Source organism: Scardinius erythrophthalmus (assembly GCF_964197995.2).
Source record: "Scardinius erythrophthalmus genome assembly, chromosome: 23".
Lineage (NCBI taxonomy): Eukaryota > Metazoa > Chordata > Actinopteri > Cypriniformes > Leuciscidae > Scardinius > Scardinius erythrophthalmus.
The window spans coordinates 22,070,894-22,086,024 of record NC_138243.1 but is presented as its reverse complement, the minus strand read 5'-3'; the positions used below and the strand labels follow the sequence as shown (position 1 = coordinate 22,086,024).

The 15,131-nt window shown below is 39.9% G+C and overlaps 1 protein-coding gene across 1 annotated transcript; it reads right to left on the bottom strand.

The window, feature by feature from the left end:
* Positions 1 to 347: 347 nt before the first annotated feature.
* On the bottom strand, positions 348 to 8,340 carry sertm1 (serine rich and transmembrane domain containing 1; the record flags this gene model as incomplete). The annotated part of the gene is made up of 2 exons (XM_081353604.1): positions 8,252 to 8,340; positions 348 to 696 (listed from the first exon to the last, which is right to left on the bottom strand). Exon 2 carries the CDS (start codon positions 675 to 677, stop codon positions 348 to 350), a length of 330 nt encoding a protein of 109 aa, XP_081209730.1. The 5' UTR covers positions 678 to 696; positions 8,252 to 8,340.
* Positions 8,341 to 15,131: the final 6,791 nt, after the last annotated feature.

The window sequence follows — 15,131 nt, the reverse complement described above, 5'->3', positions numbered from 1 at the left end:
TGTAATCATATTGTCAAATATATATATATTTTTAAATATGAGAGACAGTATGGCAGCTTTTCTATTTACAGTTCATTATGTACGTTAACATTTTTCCAAAATCGAAATACAAGGCCTTTATGACAATGCTTCAATTCAGTCCATGGAGGATCTTCTGTGGGTCTCAATTTTTACACAGTTGTTTTATACTGTTGACAAAACCTCAACTTAATAATGAAACTGATAATGAAATTGATAATAATGATAAATGTTTCATTCTACAACAAATTTACCTCTAAAATATCTCTGCATTTCTAGTTTATCAGTACATTCAGACATGTGTGTGATCCTTCTGTCTCTCTCTGCTGTCAGGACAGCGAGGACACCGTGGATCTCTGTGAGGAAACACTGCAGATCTCCATGTTAGTGAAGGAGCTCCCGGCCTCACTGCTGCATTCTGGGTATGAAGAACTAGAGGATATGATGTTTTTCAGCCTGTGGAGAGCAATGATCAACAGGGTAAGCAGGAAAAGCAGCAAGCTGAGGAAGATGGAGACGTAGATGTACACGTTGGCAGTTCGTCCATATGAAGCAGCGGCCGCCCCGGTAGAAACAGACGTAGGGCTGAACCTCAGGAAACTCTCGCTGTTTACTCCCGTACCATTCATCTCCTCCACCGACCCATCCATCCCAGACATATCTGATGGATTTGGGAATCTGTTGGGAAGATAGGATAGATAAGGATAGATCAATTATTATTAAAAACCTCAGGGGTTAGGATTGTGTCAACATATGATCATACAGAAGATATTTGAAAGTATTACTGGACACATTAATGTTGTTCCACTAACTGCAATCATAATAGTTAATATAGGTAATTGTAAGTAATACATTTTTTAATCATTATATTATATTATATTATATTATATTATATTATATTATATTATATTATATTATATTATATTATATTATATTATATTATATTATATTATATTATATTATATTATATTATATTATATTAATATATGTTATATTACAATTATTTTATAATTTGTTTATTATATAATAATTAATTTTAATTTATGAAATATTTTATAAATTATAAATGGGAATGAACAACAACTTATTAAATACTTTATATATTTATTTAAACAAAATATGCTAATATAATATCTAAATTATTTTACTATATAATATAATAATTAGTGCCGTCAAATCGATTAATTGCGATTAATCACATCAAACATAAAGGTTTGTATATTTTGTACACACATATATTATATATTTTATGTTAGATTTTATTAATAACAAATAATTTATTTGAAGGCACTAATAATAATATAATTTGAATAAATACTATTTTTTTCCAAGACATTTTTGAAATCTGTTGTCTTACACTTCCTTTTATTCATCTAACAGGCCAGTCATATTTAATGAGTTGAGCCACCCGAGTTCACTGACTATTTCCTTTTCTGACCTCTGTCTTTGATGAATGTTGAATTTTTACTGTTCAGAAAAAAACAACAACAACCAGAACACTTAAATACTTCAGATTGAATGTGAAGAGGATGATAATCACATTTAATTATGCTTTTTGTATCCAGGCAACCTGCATATCAGTGGGCTCATAAGCTGGTGCAGCTTGTTGTTAGGCCATCGCCGGTCCATTAGGACTTTGGGGTTAGTCACACTGGCTCAGTGGTGCACACAGAAGGTCAGTCGGTTGTTTACACAGCCTTCATACTCACACCTCATGAATAATAGATTGAGAGGTGCCTGAGCAGGAAAATGTCACAGAGTTTCCGAATTTAAAGAGAACAACATGCCAAATCATTTGTTTGACAGGCTGTCGGTATCAACAGTGGGGTTTTACAAAGCTGGTTTATTTGTGGTCTAAATCTGATCTATAATTGGAAGCTTACCAACAAACATTCAGCATTGAGCATAAAAGTCTTTCATATTTATAAGCTCATATGACAGACAGCGTTACATGATTCACATTTAGTTCTTCCCATGAGACGGGCACAATTTAGTGGAGGTCACCTCAGCTGTGCGAGAATCCTTTTCATATCAATCCATAAGAGAGCATGTGTGCATTAGTGTGTAAATGAGCTGCAAATGAGCTGTCAGTCACCATCTGATTTCAAGACAAGGGATAATGTGGAGCGAGGCGGTTGTTATAGCAAATACAATAATTTGACACAAAATATTGATTTAAAAAGGAGTTTATTGATTTAAAAACGATTGTATTGCTTCCGCTAAAGAAAATAGTCCGTTCCGTCTCTACGGTTAGAATCCTGCGTCCATAGCAACGCTCTGTTTTTCATGGCAACGGTGTGTTATACTTCGCAGCGGTCTGCTATCAAGTATTATTACATGGCTTGGTTGAATTCCAATGTAGAATGTGGTCTGTTATTTCTTGATAACAGACCGCTGTGAAGTATAACACACCGTTGCCATGAAAAACAGAGCGTTGCTATGGACGCGGAACGGACTATTTTCTTTAGCGATCGTTTTTAAATCAATAAACTCCTTTTTAAATCAATAATTTGAGCCAAATTATTGATTTATTGAGATGGTCCTCAATGCAGAGCATAAAATCCGGGGGGAGGAGTCGGATCTAGATCCAACTCCTCCCACCTTACATACCTAAACCTACCAATCTCCACCCCCTGATCCCTAAACCCACCCCTAAACCTACCCATCTCCACCCCTAAACCTACCAATCTCCACCCCTTATATAAGATCCGACTCCTCCCCCCGGATCTTATGTACTGCATTGAGGTGCTACTGGATTTATTTGGTAGGTAGCCATGTAGTAAACAGGATAATGTAGAGCGATGCGGTTGTTATAGCGAATACAACCCCTTCAGGCTGATTCCAGAGCACTTCGCTTCGCGTCTGGGTCCTAATCAGCCTGTCGGGGTTGTATTCGCTATAACTGCCTCGCTCTACATTATCCCTTACATAACAGACCGCATTCTACATTAGATTTCAACCAAGCCATGTAATAAGTGACTTTATTATTTGTTTTTTCACATTCATAGTTCTTAATCATTGGATGATTCAAGAATATGACGCATGCATTCTTTTTTTATCAGCACTTGAATGTGCGTAAGTTTCATTACAAAAAGCTGAACAAAAAGCTGAGAAAATCAAGTTTTTGTTAAAGACTACAGCATGCATATGCTTTTTTTGCTTGTTTCTGCTCCTAATTTGCCTGTGTTGATCCAGAGATTCTTTACTCTTTTAGAAGATGCGTAGTAGCGTAACGGTAAGCCAGGAAATTCCATCAATGGCTGGGAGGCATAGTCTCATAAATGACAGAAAATTCTGTCAATGGGAGGAAAGAGTTCAATGTGATGGTAAAACTAGTTCGAAAAACATATACCAATGAAGTCACGTAGTGATGTGAGCTGAGGGAATATATTCTCATCGTCAAATGCAGCGTCAAAAGCGTCAAAATTTTTCGTCCTCCCAAGCTGTGATGATGCGTTTTGCATTGGAGTAAATTCATACTGGATTTTCTCTTAACAATTTTTGGTGAGTTCTCACACAGTGACACTTGCTTCACCGTTTTATTCGGGAGTTGTTGCCCATGCTAGATATTGTGGCATCTGACCATTATTCGGAGTTGCTCAACGTGCTGTCGGATTATGAGCCGTCTGGGGACCGATTGTGTGTGTGTTCTTTCCACCGCAACAGCACAGTCGCTTGTTTTGGTAAGTTTGTTTTTATTATATTTTGCTTACGGGCAGTTACTGTATGGTGTCAGTTACCTCACGGTTCTATCTGGAGGCGTGTCACCGTGCTGTTGACTCGCTTTTTTGAGTGAATTTTGTGTTTTTGACTCATTTTTGCATTATACTTTTTCTTGTACTATCTGCCCAATGATCTTGTTGGTCGAATTTGGAGACCAAACTCTATTTTCTCTGTTCCTCATGGTTCATCCGGAGGGATTTTGCTATCACGCCTCATGGTTGTATCCAGAGGGTTTCTAATTATCACAGTTCAAATGGCGTATCACTCAATTTCTATTGCCTTCCCACTGAATTGCAAGCTCTGTCCTAATGAGCTTCTTCCTGACAATAGGCATGATCTCTGCCCATCATGCCTGGCTGTTCAGCATCTGAAGGAAGCACTTACGGACCCATGCCCGCATAGTAGCGGGACTGGACCACAACCAGGATGCTAATGTTTTGCAATCAGATCTGACTTTGCAGCAGAGAGCTCAAAAGCGCCACGCCCCAGCAGCTGCTGGTTTAAGAAAAAATCTATGTTAGTGGTAGTCATTTGGCTATGCACCTGTTATCAAGGAAAGTTGCTTGCCTTTCTTTAGACATGAAGCGTCACTTGCAAAACCTCCAACCAGCAGACTCAGTTCTTACTGCTGCTGTGGCTTCCAAAGAGGACGCTCACTCACAATCATCTACAGAAGAGCCTACCTGACACCCTATACTCCACATAGCTGCTCCACCTTGGTGCTATGCCTGCATGTGCTTCTGACACACATTTCCAGGATCATCTTCCCACTAAAGTTTCTGAGCTACAGGACAAGCCAGTGGGATCTACAGTAGCTGGTGGTTCTGGTGAGGGCTCTCTTCATTCTTCAGGGACTGCTCTGACACATTGGAAATGCTTCGGATGGCAGTGACCCATCTTGGTCTTGATGACTGCCCTGCACATACAGTTTATAGCCAAAAGGCATTCCAAGACTGCTTGCACTCTGGCTTCAATGGCAGAAGCTGAATCCATTGGAGTGCGGAGTGTACCTGAAGTCGAACAGCCGGTTGCTGCACTGGTGGTGTCACCAGACGAAGCACTGCGGGGTAACGTCCAATGACCTAGTGCTCATTGTGGCTGCATAGATTCCTTTCTGAAGAAAGCGTATGAGTCAGCTGACTACATCACTCGGGCTGAGAACACTGTCTGCCAACTAATTTTTGCTGCATTTTGGTTGATCCCTCTGTCCCATTTTTTTTGCAGACAGCCTTACTGGCTATGGGGCACGTGACAGAGAACTGGACTCTCTCACGGCAACACTCTTGACTGCTCGCTTACAGGGATGGCTTGCTCTGGTCAGATTGCCGGAGGATTGTAAAAAGACCTTGAGGGACCTACCCATCGTTCCTGTACATCTTTTTGGTCCCGATGTATCTGAGGTGTTGTAAAGACTCATGAAGATGTCTGTGACCACTCAGCAGCTAACACAGGTGCAGCGTACCCCAAATTTTAGAATGCCAACGGCACCTGCTCATCGGCGTTACATGCCTGTACAACCATGTTTTCGCCATGACTGACTTCAGGGCCAGCAGAGATTTCCGAGTTCTGGTGATTTTAATGATGCATCGTCCCCATAGTAGTCCAGCCCCCCGCCGTTCTTTAGAGAGGTCCATGTCAGCGTCCCCCCACAACTACAATAGGCCAAAACTTCAAGACCTGAGATACTAGGGCTGGTGGTCGGACGTTTTACGACTCAGCTGGAACCGGGAACACTTCCCATAAATCCTGATGTACTCGTTACATCATAAGAAGAATGGCATCTACGCTAATTTTAGTGTCTTTGTTTATCCCGTGGTTTTCCCGCAGCCAGCCGGATCCAGGCCGTATCCAGATCTGATGAAGGACCTTCGCCTGAACCCGATCCAACGCAGTGCTGAAGTGCCAACTAGTCTCTCCCTATGGAGGATCCCTTTACCACTCTACAGATAAAGCGTTGTCGGGAAACTCAATTCGCATACCTACTCCGAATTCTGTATCAAAAATTATAAGGAAACGCCAGTACTTTGTTTAGGCTTGGTTTGTAGGGAATTCCAAACCTGCTCACATATATTCAAATGCACATAACTATAGAACCAATTCTTAATGCGCATGTGACCGCCATCAGCGTTTCTCACAGGTTTAAAGTCTGTGTAGAGAGAATGGTGTCGTCTTAGCGGCCCCAAATTTAATAACAAATGATCGTTGCGACGGAAGCGAATTAATTAAACTAACTTTAGCTGGAAAATAACTTTATTAAAGAACCGCTATAAAGCCAAAACAATCTCTGTTACCTTAAATTATATGTTTATCTCTGTAAAGCTGCTTTGAAACAATCTACATTGTTAAAAGCGCTATATAAATGAAGATGACTTGACTTGACATCATCTGAGTTGCTGGGAGAGCACAGTGTCAGACCCTTGAATCTTGGCGACACGGTTGCGCAACGGTTGTCGATGGATCACATCAACCTTTGGGAGATGTGTGCATTTTTTCTGGCCTTAAGACATTTCCTTCCGGGTCTGGCGGGCTGCTACGTGCTTGTACATTCGGACAACATGTCAACGGTTTTCAGTCTGAACCACCAGGGGGGCACAAAGTCGGAGAGCTTTTTGCAGCTCACTCACAATATCCTCATCTGGTCACTTCCATGGTTTGCATCACAAAGAGCTGCCTATCTGCCAGAGGTAGTCAATCAGACTGCAGATGCTCTGTCCAGGAATTGAATAGATCAGGGTGAGTGGAGGTGCCAGCCGAATGTATTTCAGGACATTTGGCAGGAGTTTGGTATGGCGGAAGTAGATCTCTTTGCTTTAGAAAACACGACTCACTGCCCGTTGTGGTTTGCCCAGATGGAAGCGTCCAGTCCATTGGGGCAGGACGCACTGTCACACAATTGGCCAGATTGTCTTCTGAATGCTTTTCCTCCGATTCCTCTGTTATGGGAGACACTTAACAGGATTGCTCAGGGCAGACACAGGGTACTTCTATCTAAGCAGAGGCTGTCATGATGGGTTGTTGAGGTTATTGCTTTGACCTATAATAAGGCTGAAAGAGTCGTCATCAATTCCATTCTCACTTCCGTTTATATACTTACATAACAAATTAATAGACTACATTTGCATAATCCCAGCCTATGGTCTTCATTAGCTGCCATTGAACAACATCTAATTTGATCCGCCTTAAAACACTGTAGTTGTCTCTTAGACTGGAAGAGTTCGGTTCGTCAAGAAGACGCTGCAAATCTACTTTGCGTGCACTTCTAAAGGATGAGGACTTGCTCTAGAATTGATATGGAAACACAGATGCCATCGTTCATATCACTGTGTATCATACGTTGAGGAAGCCTCCGAAGCAGTCGGAAAGGAAGGGATTAGAGAGACAGAATCTTCGAACAAACTGCTTTCAGACTCTTTAAGAAATTAGGTGATGTGCACTGTATATTATGAGAAAATTAAAGTGATCATGGATGCATGTAAACCTATTGTAGGAGACCTCCAAAACAAAATTAGGAACCTTTAAAATAGCATAATAAGGGCACTTTAATGCATTTGACCAAATGAGACCTTATTGTAAAGTGTTACCACATTAATTTAAAGAGTAGCAATTTTGCAAATCACTGTAACATTTCTCACGGTGTTCAGAATTTGTTTTTGAGAACCCTAAAAATTGTACACATATGCTGGACAAAACAAGTGAAGTATTTTTAGGCTGCGGTTCAGCTCACAACACTAAAACTTGCTATTTGTTTGTCCGCTGGCATATTTCAGTCCCCTAAGCTTCATTGTGTGAGACGACAGTCGTCTGAGCCACATCAAGCCCTGAGAGCCTGTGGTTAGAGTCTCATAAAGAGTCATGATTTATGACCACTTCCTTTTTTCTGAGTTGTGAGATGAATTCGTCTGCAGAAGCAAACGCTAGAAGACATGCAGCAACAAAGGGAAATCACACTTATTTTCCTGGACATTTTCTTCAGTCAACTTTAACGTTCCCCTCAGCTTTTCAATTTATGAGTGAGATGTGAATCCCTGCGGCAATATAAATCATTCAGTCCCTCTTGTGGTTTGCCTGCAATTTCAGGAGAAGTTCAGCGGGTCATTTCAGTGTGCGGGTCTAATCTCTGTTTATGGATTTCTGTTTAGGGAAGCTTGTGGAAGGAGAATTTGGCTATTAAGAAAATGACTCAAAACATAAAGCACCACAGAGGATATCAATGAACGAGGGGAGCGGGGGATGGCGAAATAGAGAGGGATTTAGAAAAAGACATTTGCAGTGACTGGAATGACTGATGACTATCCATTGTGACTTACACAGGCAGATTTATCTTTTTAAATCACTTACTATACGATTACATAAGATCATTTCAATTAAGCACATTTTAATGACACATTTAAGTCAGTTTGAATATCAAATACTCCATGGCATCAGAGAGTTTTTTGACATTAAAATTGAAAACAACTTCAACTTTTATCTTTTTTCTGATTAATGAACATTGACAAGGAGATATTCTGACCTTTCCGATGCAAAAAAGAGTCGTCGGCACTAAATCACACAGCTGTCCGTCGTGCTCATCTCTTGGTCCTGGAGTGAATTCCTTATGGGATTCCTTAAGCTATAACACACGCTGAAATAGATGCCACTCGTGTTTGTACTGAGAGTGAGAGGAAGCAGCGTATCTGAATGCGCTCAGTCTGGTGGGCTGATTCTCAACAGTGGGCTGGATATCGACTGTCCAGCTGTTGTACTCTGAATCCCCCTCCCTCTCCGCTTCATTCCTATCATCTCTCTCCCTTTCTTGTCCCCCTCTCATCTCATTGACGTCTCCTCGGTTTCTTTAGCAGCTGATTTATGTTTCAATTAAAGACGAAAAAGATGTCTCGCTTAACTCATAAAAGATGGTACGATCGTTCTCACTTTAATTACTGTAATTGAGATTTGATTATCTCAGTGATATTACTCAGCTCAGCCGCTTAGACTAGATGACAGGCTTCTGACTTGTCTTCTCTCATGGTGCCGTGCTCAGTCATTCATATCTGACAGAGCTAATCACCGCTCTCATCAGCATCATGAGCCGAGAGGCCTCTTGTAGACGTCTTTGTGGCGTTACTCTCAGATGTAATGAACACTCAATGAGACCTTTAGCCAGGCGACATCACGCTCATCTATTGTATGAAAGGCTGTTCTGCTTTGTGAATTAAACATGAGGGTTTTTGTTGAATTTATAAACGATTTCGTCAAGCCTAATCTTAAAAATAAAGGTTCTAAAAAGGGCTTTTAACACTGTCATAGAAGAATGTAAAATGTAACAAGGAAACTAAGTGTTACCATTGTAAAGTGTTACACATTTTAAAAATCTATAGAACTTGTTTTGTCTTTGTTAAAATCTCTTTGTTATCTCCTCAGTAACTGAATTTGTGACGTGTCGGTCTGTCTGTCTACAGAGAGTCTGGCGCAGGCTGGCATATGGATGGAGCTTTGGATGCAAGCAGTGGGGCAGAGCTATGCATGTCAATAGGACAGAGGCGTCATGCCTCCTGGGAAGGTCTTATATCTTCTGCTCTGTGCAGTGTGCACTAAAGACACGCAACACAGATTATGGATCCGCGCAAAGCAAAGCATGGCGCTCTGGCGCAGCTCGCTTTTGCTATTGTTTTGTGAATCATAAATGGATGGGAATTCTGTTTCAGTAATTACAAAAGCTTGTGTTCTTAAGGCTCAGTGATCGTCACTGATTCATCTTGAACCAGTAGAAAACACTCTATTCCTCTTAAAGGGACAGTTCGCCCATCTGTCATCACATTTACTCACTCTCATGTTATTCCAAACCTGTCGTTCAACTGTTTTTGTCAAGTCAATCTTTATTTGTATAGCGCTATATTGTTTCAAAGCAGCTTCACAGAGATAAACAGGAAAATAACGATCAGTGATCGTTCATCAAAAATAAGACAATTTCTAATTCTGCTTTAAAGCAGCTCAAAATAGACAATAGTGTCATTATTCAACTCAAGTCAGTTGATTGAGTTAAGTGTTGATTCAGTTAAGTTCAATAACTGTTAAAAATTCATCAATTTTGAAATGAGTTCAGTTCAGCTATAAGCAGCTCTACACAAGACAATATGTAGTTATTTAATTTGAATCAATGCTGATTCAATTTAGTTCAGTATCAGTGTTGATGTTTCAAAATTCAATTATAAAAACAAAGTCGAATCGGCTATAAAGCAGCTCTGCAGAACACAGTGGTCTCATTCTCCAGCTCAATTCAGTTCAAGTTTGTTCTCATCCAATTATTTTTGCCCATGCAAAGAAGGTCAATGGGGTCGAATACATTGGTCCTCATTGACTTTCACAGTGCATTGTAAGAACACTGAATGAAATTTACTGTAAAAAAAGTCAGCATTTTAGGTTTAATGGATTTAACTTAAATTTACAGTAACATATTTCATTAACTGATATAATGTTAATATACCAACCTACTGAAGATTTAAAATCTGTTTTTTACAATTATAATACACTGACAACCACCATAAAACAGAGGTGGTAATGAGAAAGCCACATGTAAAATCAAAGCTCATCACAAGTAGCTTTTCCACAAGCAAGGGAGATAAAAACTATATAGTAAGTACACACAGTGTCATGCACACAAATACAAAACACTATCATGGTAATACGCATGCCATAAAAATAATGCAATAAACATTCATTTAAAAACATAAGATGCAACATAAAACCCTAATGTACAAAAATAAAAAGTCATCGAGCATCACACAGATAATACTGGGAATGTCAATGTACGTTTTTCACTGCAAATTATCGAACCTGTTCTTTTGAAATGTCCCGTTAAATTTATATTATAGCTTTTCACAATATATAGTAAAGGAACTTACCAAGTAACAGGTTTTTACAGCCTTTTACCATTAAAATATGATCATTTTTGCAGTGTATGGAAAAAACATTTTCCAATTTTTCTAAAACTGAAGAGAGAAAGTCATACAATATGAGGGGTTGGAACAACATGAGGGTGAGTAAATGATGACAGAATGTTCATGTTTGGCTTTTTAACATTCATCTGAGTATTCGCTCGCCTCATGAAATGTGCAAGGACGGGAGTTAGAGGGTAATATCTGCCTCTAGACATATATTGGCGGCGCTCCACTGCAGTTTAGATGCCCACTGGGGATTGTGGGTACCCTTCCTGAGTCCTGCTGTGTCTGTCCTGTCTTTTGGGTCTTTATAATTGCTCCAGCTAATGCCAGCGCTGAGGCACATGAGTGAATGCTGTTGGATTTTGATAAGAACAGTGCCTTGGCGGATTTTTCCTCTAATCCATAAAACTGTAAAAATCGGAGAAGGTTTGTTATTCCCCTGATACAAGCGATTCAGCCCAGCTTTGGTGCATCTGTTCCCATTGCACGCAAGTGTAGTTCGAATGTTAACTCATGACATTCGACGGCAAGGCCGCCTGAAGCGGTTTTGATTTGACTGTGTGCTAACTTCAGGAGGAAAGGGTCGAATTGATAATGAATCATCCCCTCACCCCCGGTTTGCTCTACTGGTTTGGACAAGAATGGCATGTTTGAAGAACCTTTGTGGCAGACAACGGCAATGTGTCAATCAGGATTATCCTGTGGAATAGTCTATAGGCACTATGGGGAGGTTTACACAGTGGAGCATGTCAGAGGAACGCTCTCTCTTTCTATTTCCCGTTTTCTCTCCCAACTGAGATGATGCTCTTTGCATAGTAATCCAAGTCTCAGAGGTCTCTGTGTTGCTCAGACAGTATCACCTTTGAGTGGACTAACTTCCACCCTGTCATACAGGCACATGCTAAGGTAATTTACATTCATAGACAGATATGGATAAAAACTATACGTTATAAGTTCCAGTTGAATTTAATTAAATACTTAATTTAAGTGACTTAAATGGGTCTTTTTATTAGAGAAGTCGTAGAGTTATAAAATATTCAATAGAGAAATGTATCATTTTCAACATTTATTAACTAAGATTTTGAAACAAAATGACTAAAAATAGCAGTAAATATATGTTCCTATTTAATTTGATTTATTTTACACGTTCAGGAATTTTCATTTATGGATATACACTCACCTAAAGGATTATTAGGAACACCATACTAATACTGTGTTTGACCCCCTTTCGCCTTCAGAACTGCCTTAATTCTACGTGGCATTGATTCAACAAGGTGCTGAAAGCATTCTTTAGAAATGCTGGCCCATATTGATAGGATAGCATCTTGCAGTTGATGGAGATTTGTGGGATGCACATTCAGGGCACGAAGCTCCCGTTCCACCACATCCCAAAGATGCTCTATTGTGTTGAGATCTGGTGACTGTGGGGGCCATTTTAGTACATGGTGGTCATAAAGGGATGGACATGGTCAGAAACAATGCTCAGGTAGGCCGTGGCATTTAAACGATGCCCAATTGACACTAAGGGGCCTAAAGTGTGCCAAGAAAACATCCCCCACACCATTACACCACCACCACCAGCCTGCACAGTGGTAACAAGGCATGATGGATCCATGTTCTCATTCTGTTTACGCCAAATTCTGACTCTACCATCTGAATGTCTCAACAGAAATCGAGACTCATCAGACCAGGCAACATTTTTCCAGTCTTCAACTGTCCAATTTTGGTGAGCTCGTGCAAATTGTAGCCTCTTTTTCCTATTTGTAGAGGAGATGAGTGGTACCCGGTGGGGTCTTTTGCTGTTGTAGCCCATCCGCCTCAAGGTTGTGCGTGTTGTGGCTTCACAAATGCTTTGCTGCATACCTCGGTTGTAACGAGTGGTTATTTCAGTCAAAGTTGCTCTTCTATCAGCTTGAATCAGTCGGCCCATTCTCCCCTGACCTCTAGCATCAACAAGGCATTTTCGGCCACAGGACTGCCGCATACTGGATGTTTTTCCCTTTTCACACCATTCTTTGTAAACCCTAGAAATGGTTGTGCGTGAAAATCCCAGTAACTGAGCAGATTGTGAAATACTCAGACCGGCCCGTCTGGCACCAACAACCATGCCACGCTCAAAATTGCTTAAATCAATCTTTCTCATTCTGACATTCAGTTTGGAGTTCAGGAGATTGTCTTGACCAGGACCACATCCCTAAATGCACTGAAGCAACTGCCATGTGATTGGTTGATTAGATAATTGCATTAATGAGAAATTGAACAGGTGTTCCTAATAATCCTTTTAGTAAGTGTACAGTAGTGGCCAAAGGTTGTGCCCGAATCTTTTTTCTAATGACCTTACAAGTTCGATTTAAACCATCAAATTTTTTAATGTTTTTAAATATTTTAAATATGAAGGAAGAATAAAACACTAAACTTGGTTAAGGTATTTATCTGACTAAATTATTTGGCAAAAAAGGCAAACTACAGTTACAGGTTTTATATGGAAAAAAATGCATGGATGAGCTCAAGCAACAACAACATAATATTTTATTGGTTCTCTTTTGTTTTTGCATGTGTTCATAATTTCTTTGTATGACAGCCTGGCCAAAAATGATGTCCGCACAATTTGGCATGTTTCATTGCCTTATCACAAATAAAACAGTTGATTCCAACCACAACTACGTAATATTACAAAATCTTTAACAAATGTTTAATTTTTTTAATAAAGGATGAAGGCAGGACATCACTTTTGGCCGCTACTGTGGATAAAAAAACTAAAAATAGCAATAGTTAAATCAGATTTAATTTAATTTAAAAACTAAATTAACATTAATTAAGAGTAATATTCAGAGAGAGAAAAAATGTATGAGGTTTTTGAAAGAAAGAAAGAAGGGAGGATGCTTGACAGATATCTTGAGGAAAAACATTACACAACCTGGCAGCTACAACACTAAAAGACCTGAAAATAGTGATTTCTCCTAGATCTATAAAAAAATGCTTATTTAATCACTTATTTATTTCTTTACAATTTGTGCAGACAACTTTAACCAAAGCAACAAGCACCATGCCAGTTGAGCAACAAGAATATGTTAATCTCCATTTTATCTGCCTGCAGACTTTTGGCACCACAGGAAAATTTGGTCTTAGCTGTGAACTGGGATCAACATTTCACAGCATATATACGAGAACTGGAAATTTATCGCTATAACTCAGCTGCCGGTGGGCTGTCAGATGCAATACATCAAGATAATAGAATGGCAGGGATCCAATTCAATCTGCCTCGCAGCATGCAGAACACTTCTGAAATTTACAGTCAAACTTCAGAAAATGTCCAAATAGAAGTTATCAAATGAATCCCTTCTTAGGGTGATTCCTTTCACAAACGCTGATTTTTGGCTAACACACGTCAGAACCCCAAGTTACATCCGTCAGTACGTGAGTGTTCATGGCCTACTGCATTCTCTGAATATTTTAGTGTTGATGTCATGTGTTTACTTGAGTGGGAAAAGAGTCCTTCTGAAGTTTATATCCTCCTGAACTATAAGCACAAACCTAATCTCCAGCTCTGGGTTTGCTGTTTGTTTATACGCACATCACCAGATTTAAATCTCAGCATCTCTTGCTCTGTTGCACAGTTTACCCTGGGTGTCAGCACTCTGTTATTGTTGAAATTTCTCTCTCTGCAAGACAAGGACAAAACAACAGCGCTAGGGATGGAAAGGAAGAATTCATCAGTTCCAGACAGAGCCTGTTTCCCAGAATAAACTCAACAATTGACAGCCATGTCGAGAGAGGAATAGTTCATCTTATTCTCTGTAGGCTTCAAATGACTGTAGACATTCAACCTGTAACTACTTTCACTTGAAATGCAGAGTAAGCAGTTCTCCTCAGAGATAAAGGTTTACATTTGCAATACATTCTCTGCTTGTGTTTCTCAGAACAGGTCCGGTGGGTTTTGAATGCTTCTTTTCATGTGATCTTGTAATGAGATATTTGTGCTTGTGATATTGAATTGAGCCCTGCTGTATTTTATTGTAATGAGTTCTTTAATTGGATTTCTAGAGGCTTTGTATAGTGACACCTGCAGAGACTCGCATTTCTCAAAAGGTCCCTGGTCAAGGCTCATGCAGTGAATTGTTCAGTCTTACATCACATATTCAGAGCGATCTTCGCAGGAGTCAGAATTAAATGAAAGCCCACGCTGGTGTAAACATCCCCGATAGCGAGAAATGTGAAGCACATCTACAGCATTTCTCAGCTTTGAATCTGGGTTGTTAAGAAATATCAAGCAGTGACAGCTGTGTCCTGCAGTGAGAAATGCTGCTATACTTCCCAAAAACACACACACACACACACACACACACACACACACACACACACACACACACACACACACACACACACACACACACACACACACACACACACACACACACACACACACACACACACACACACACACACACACACACACATTATATATATATA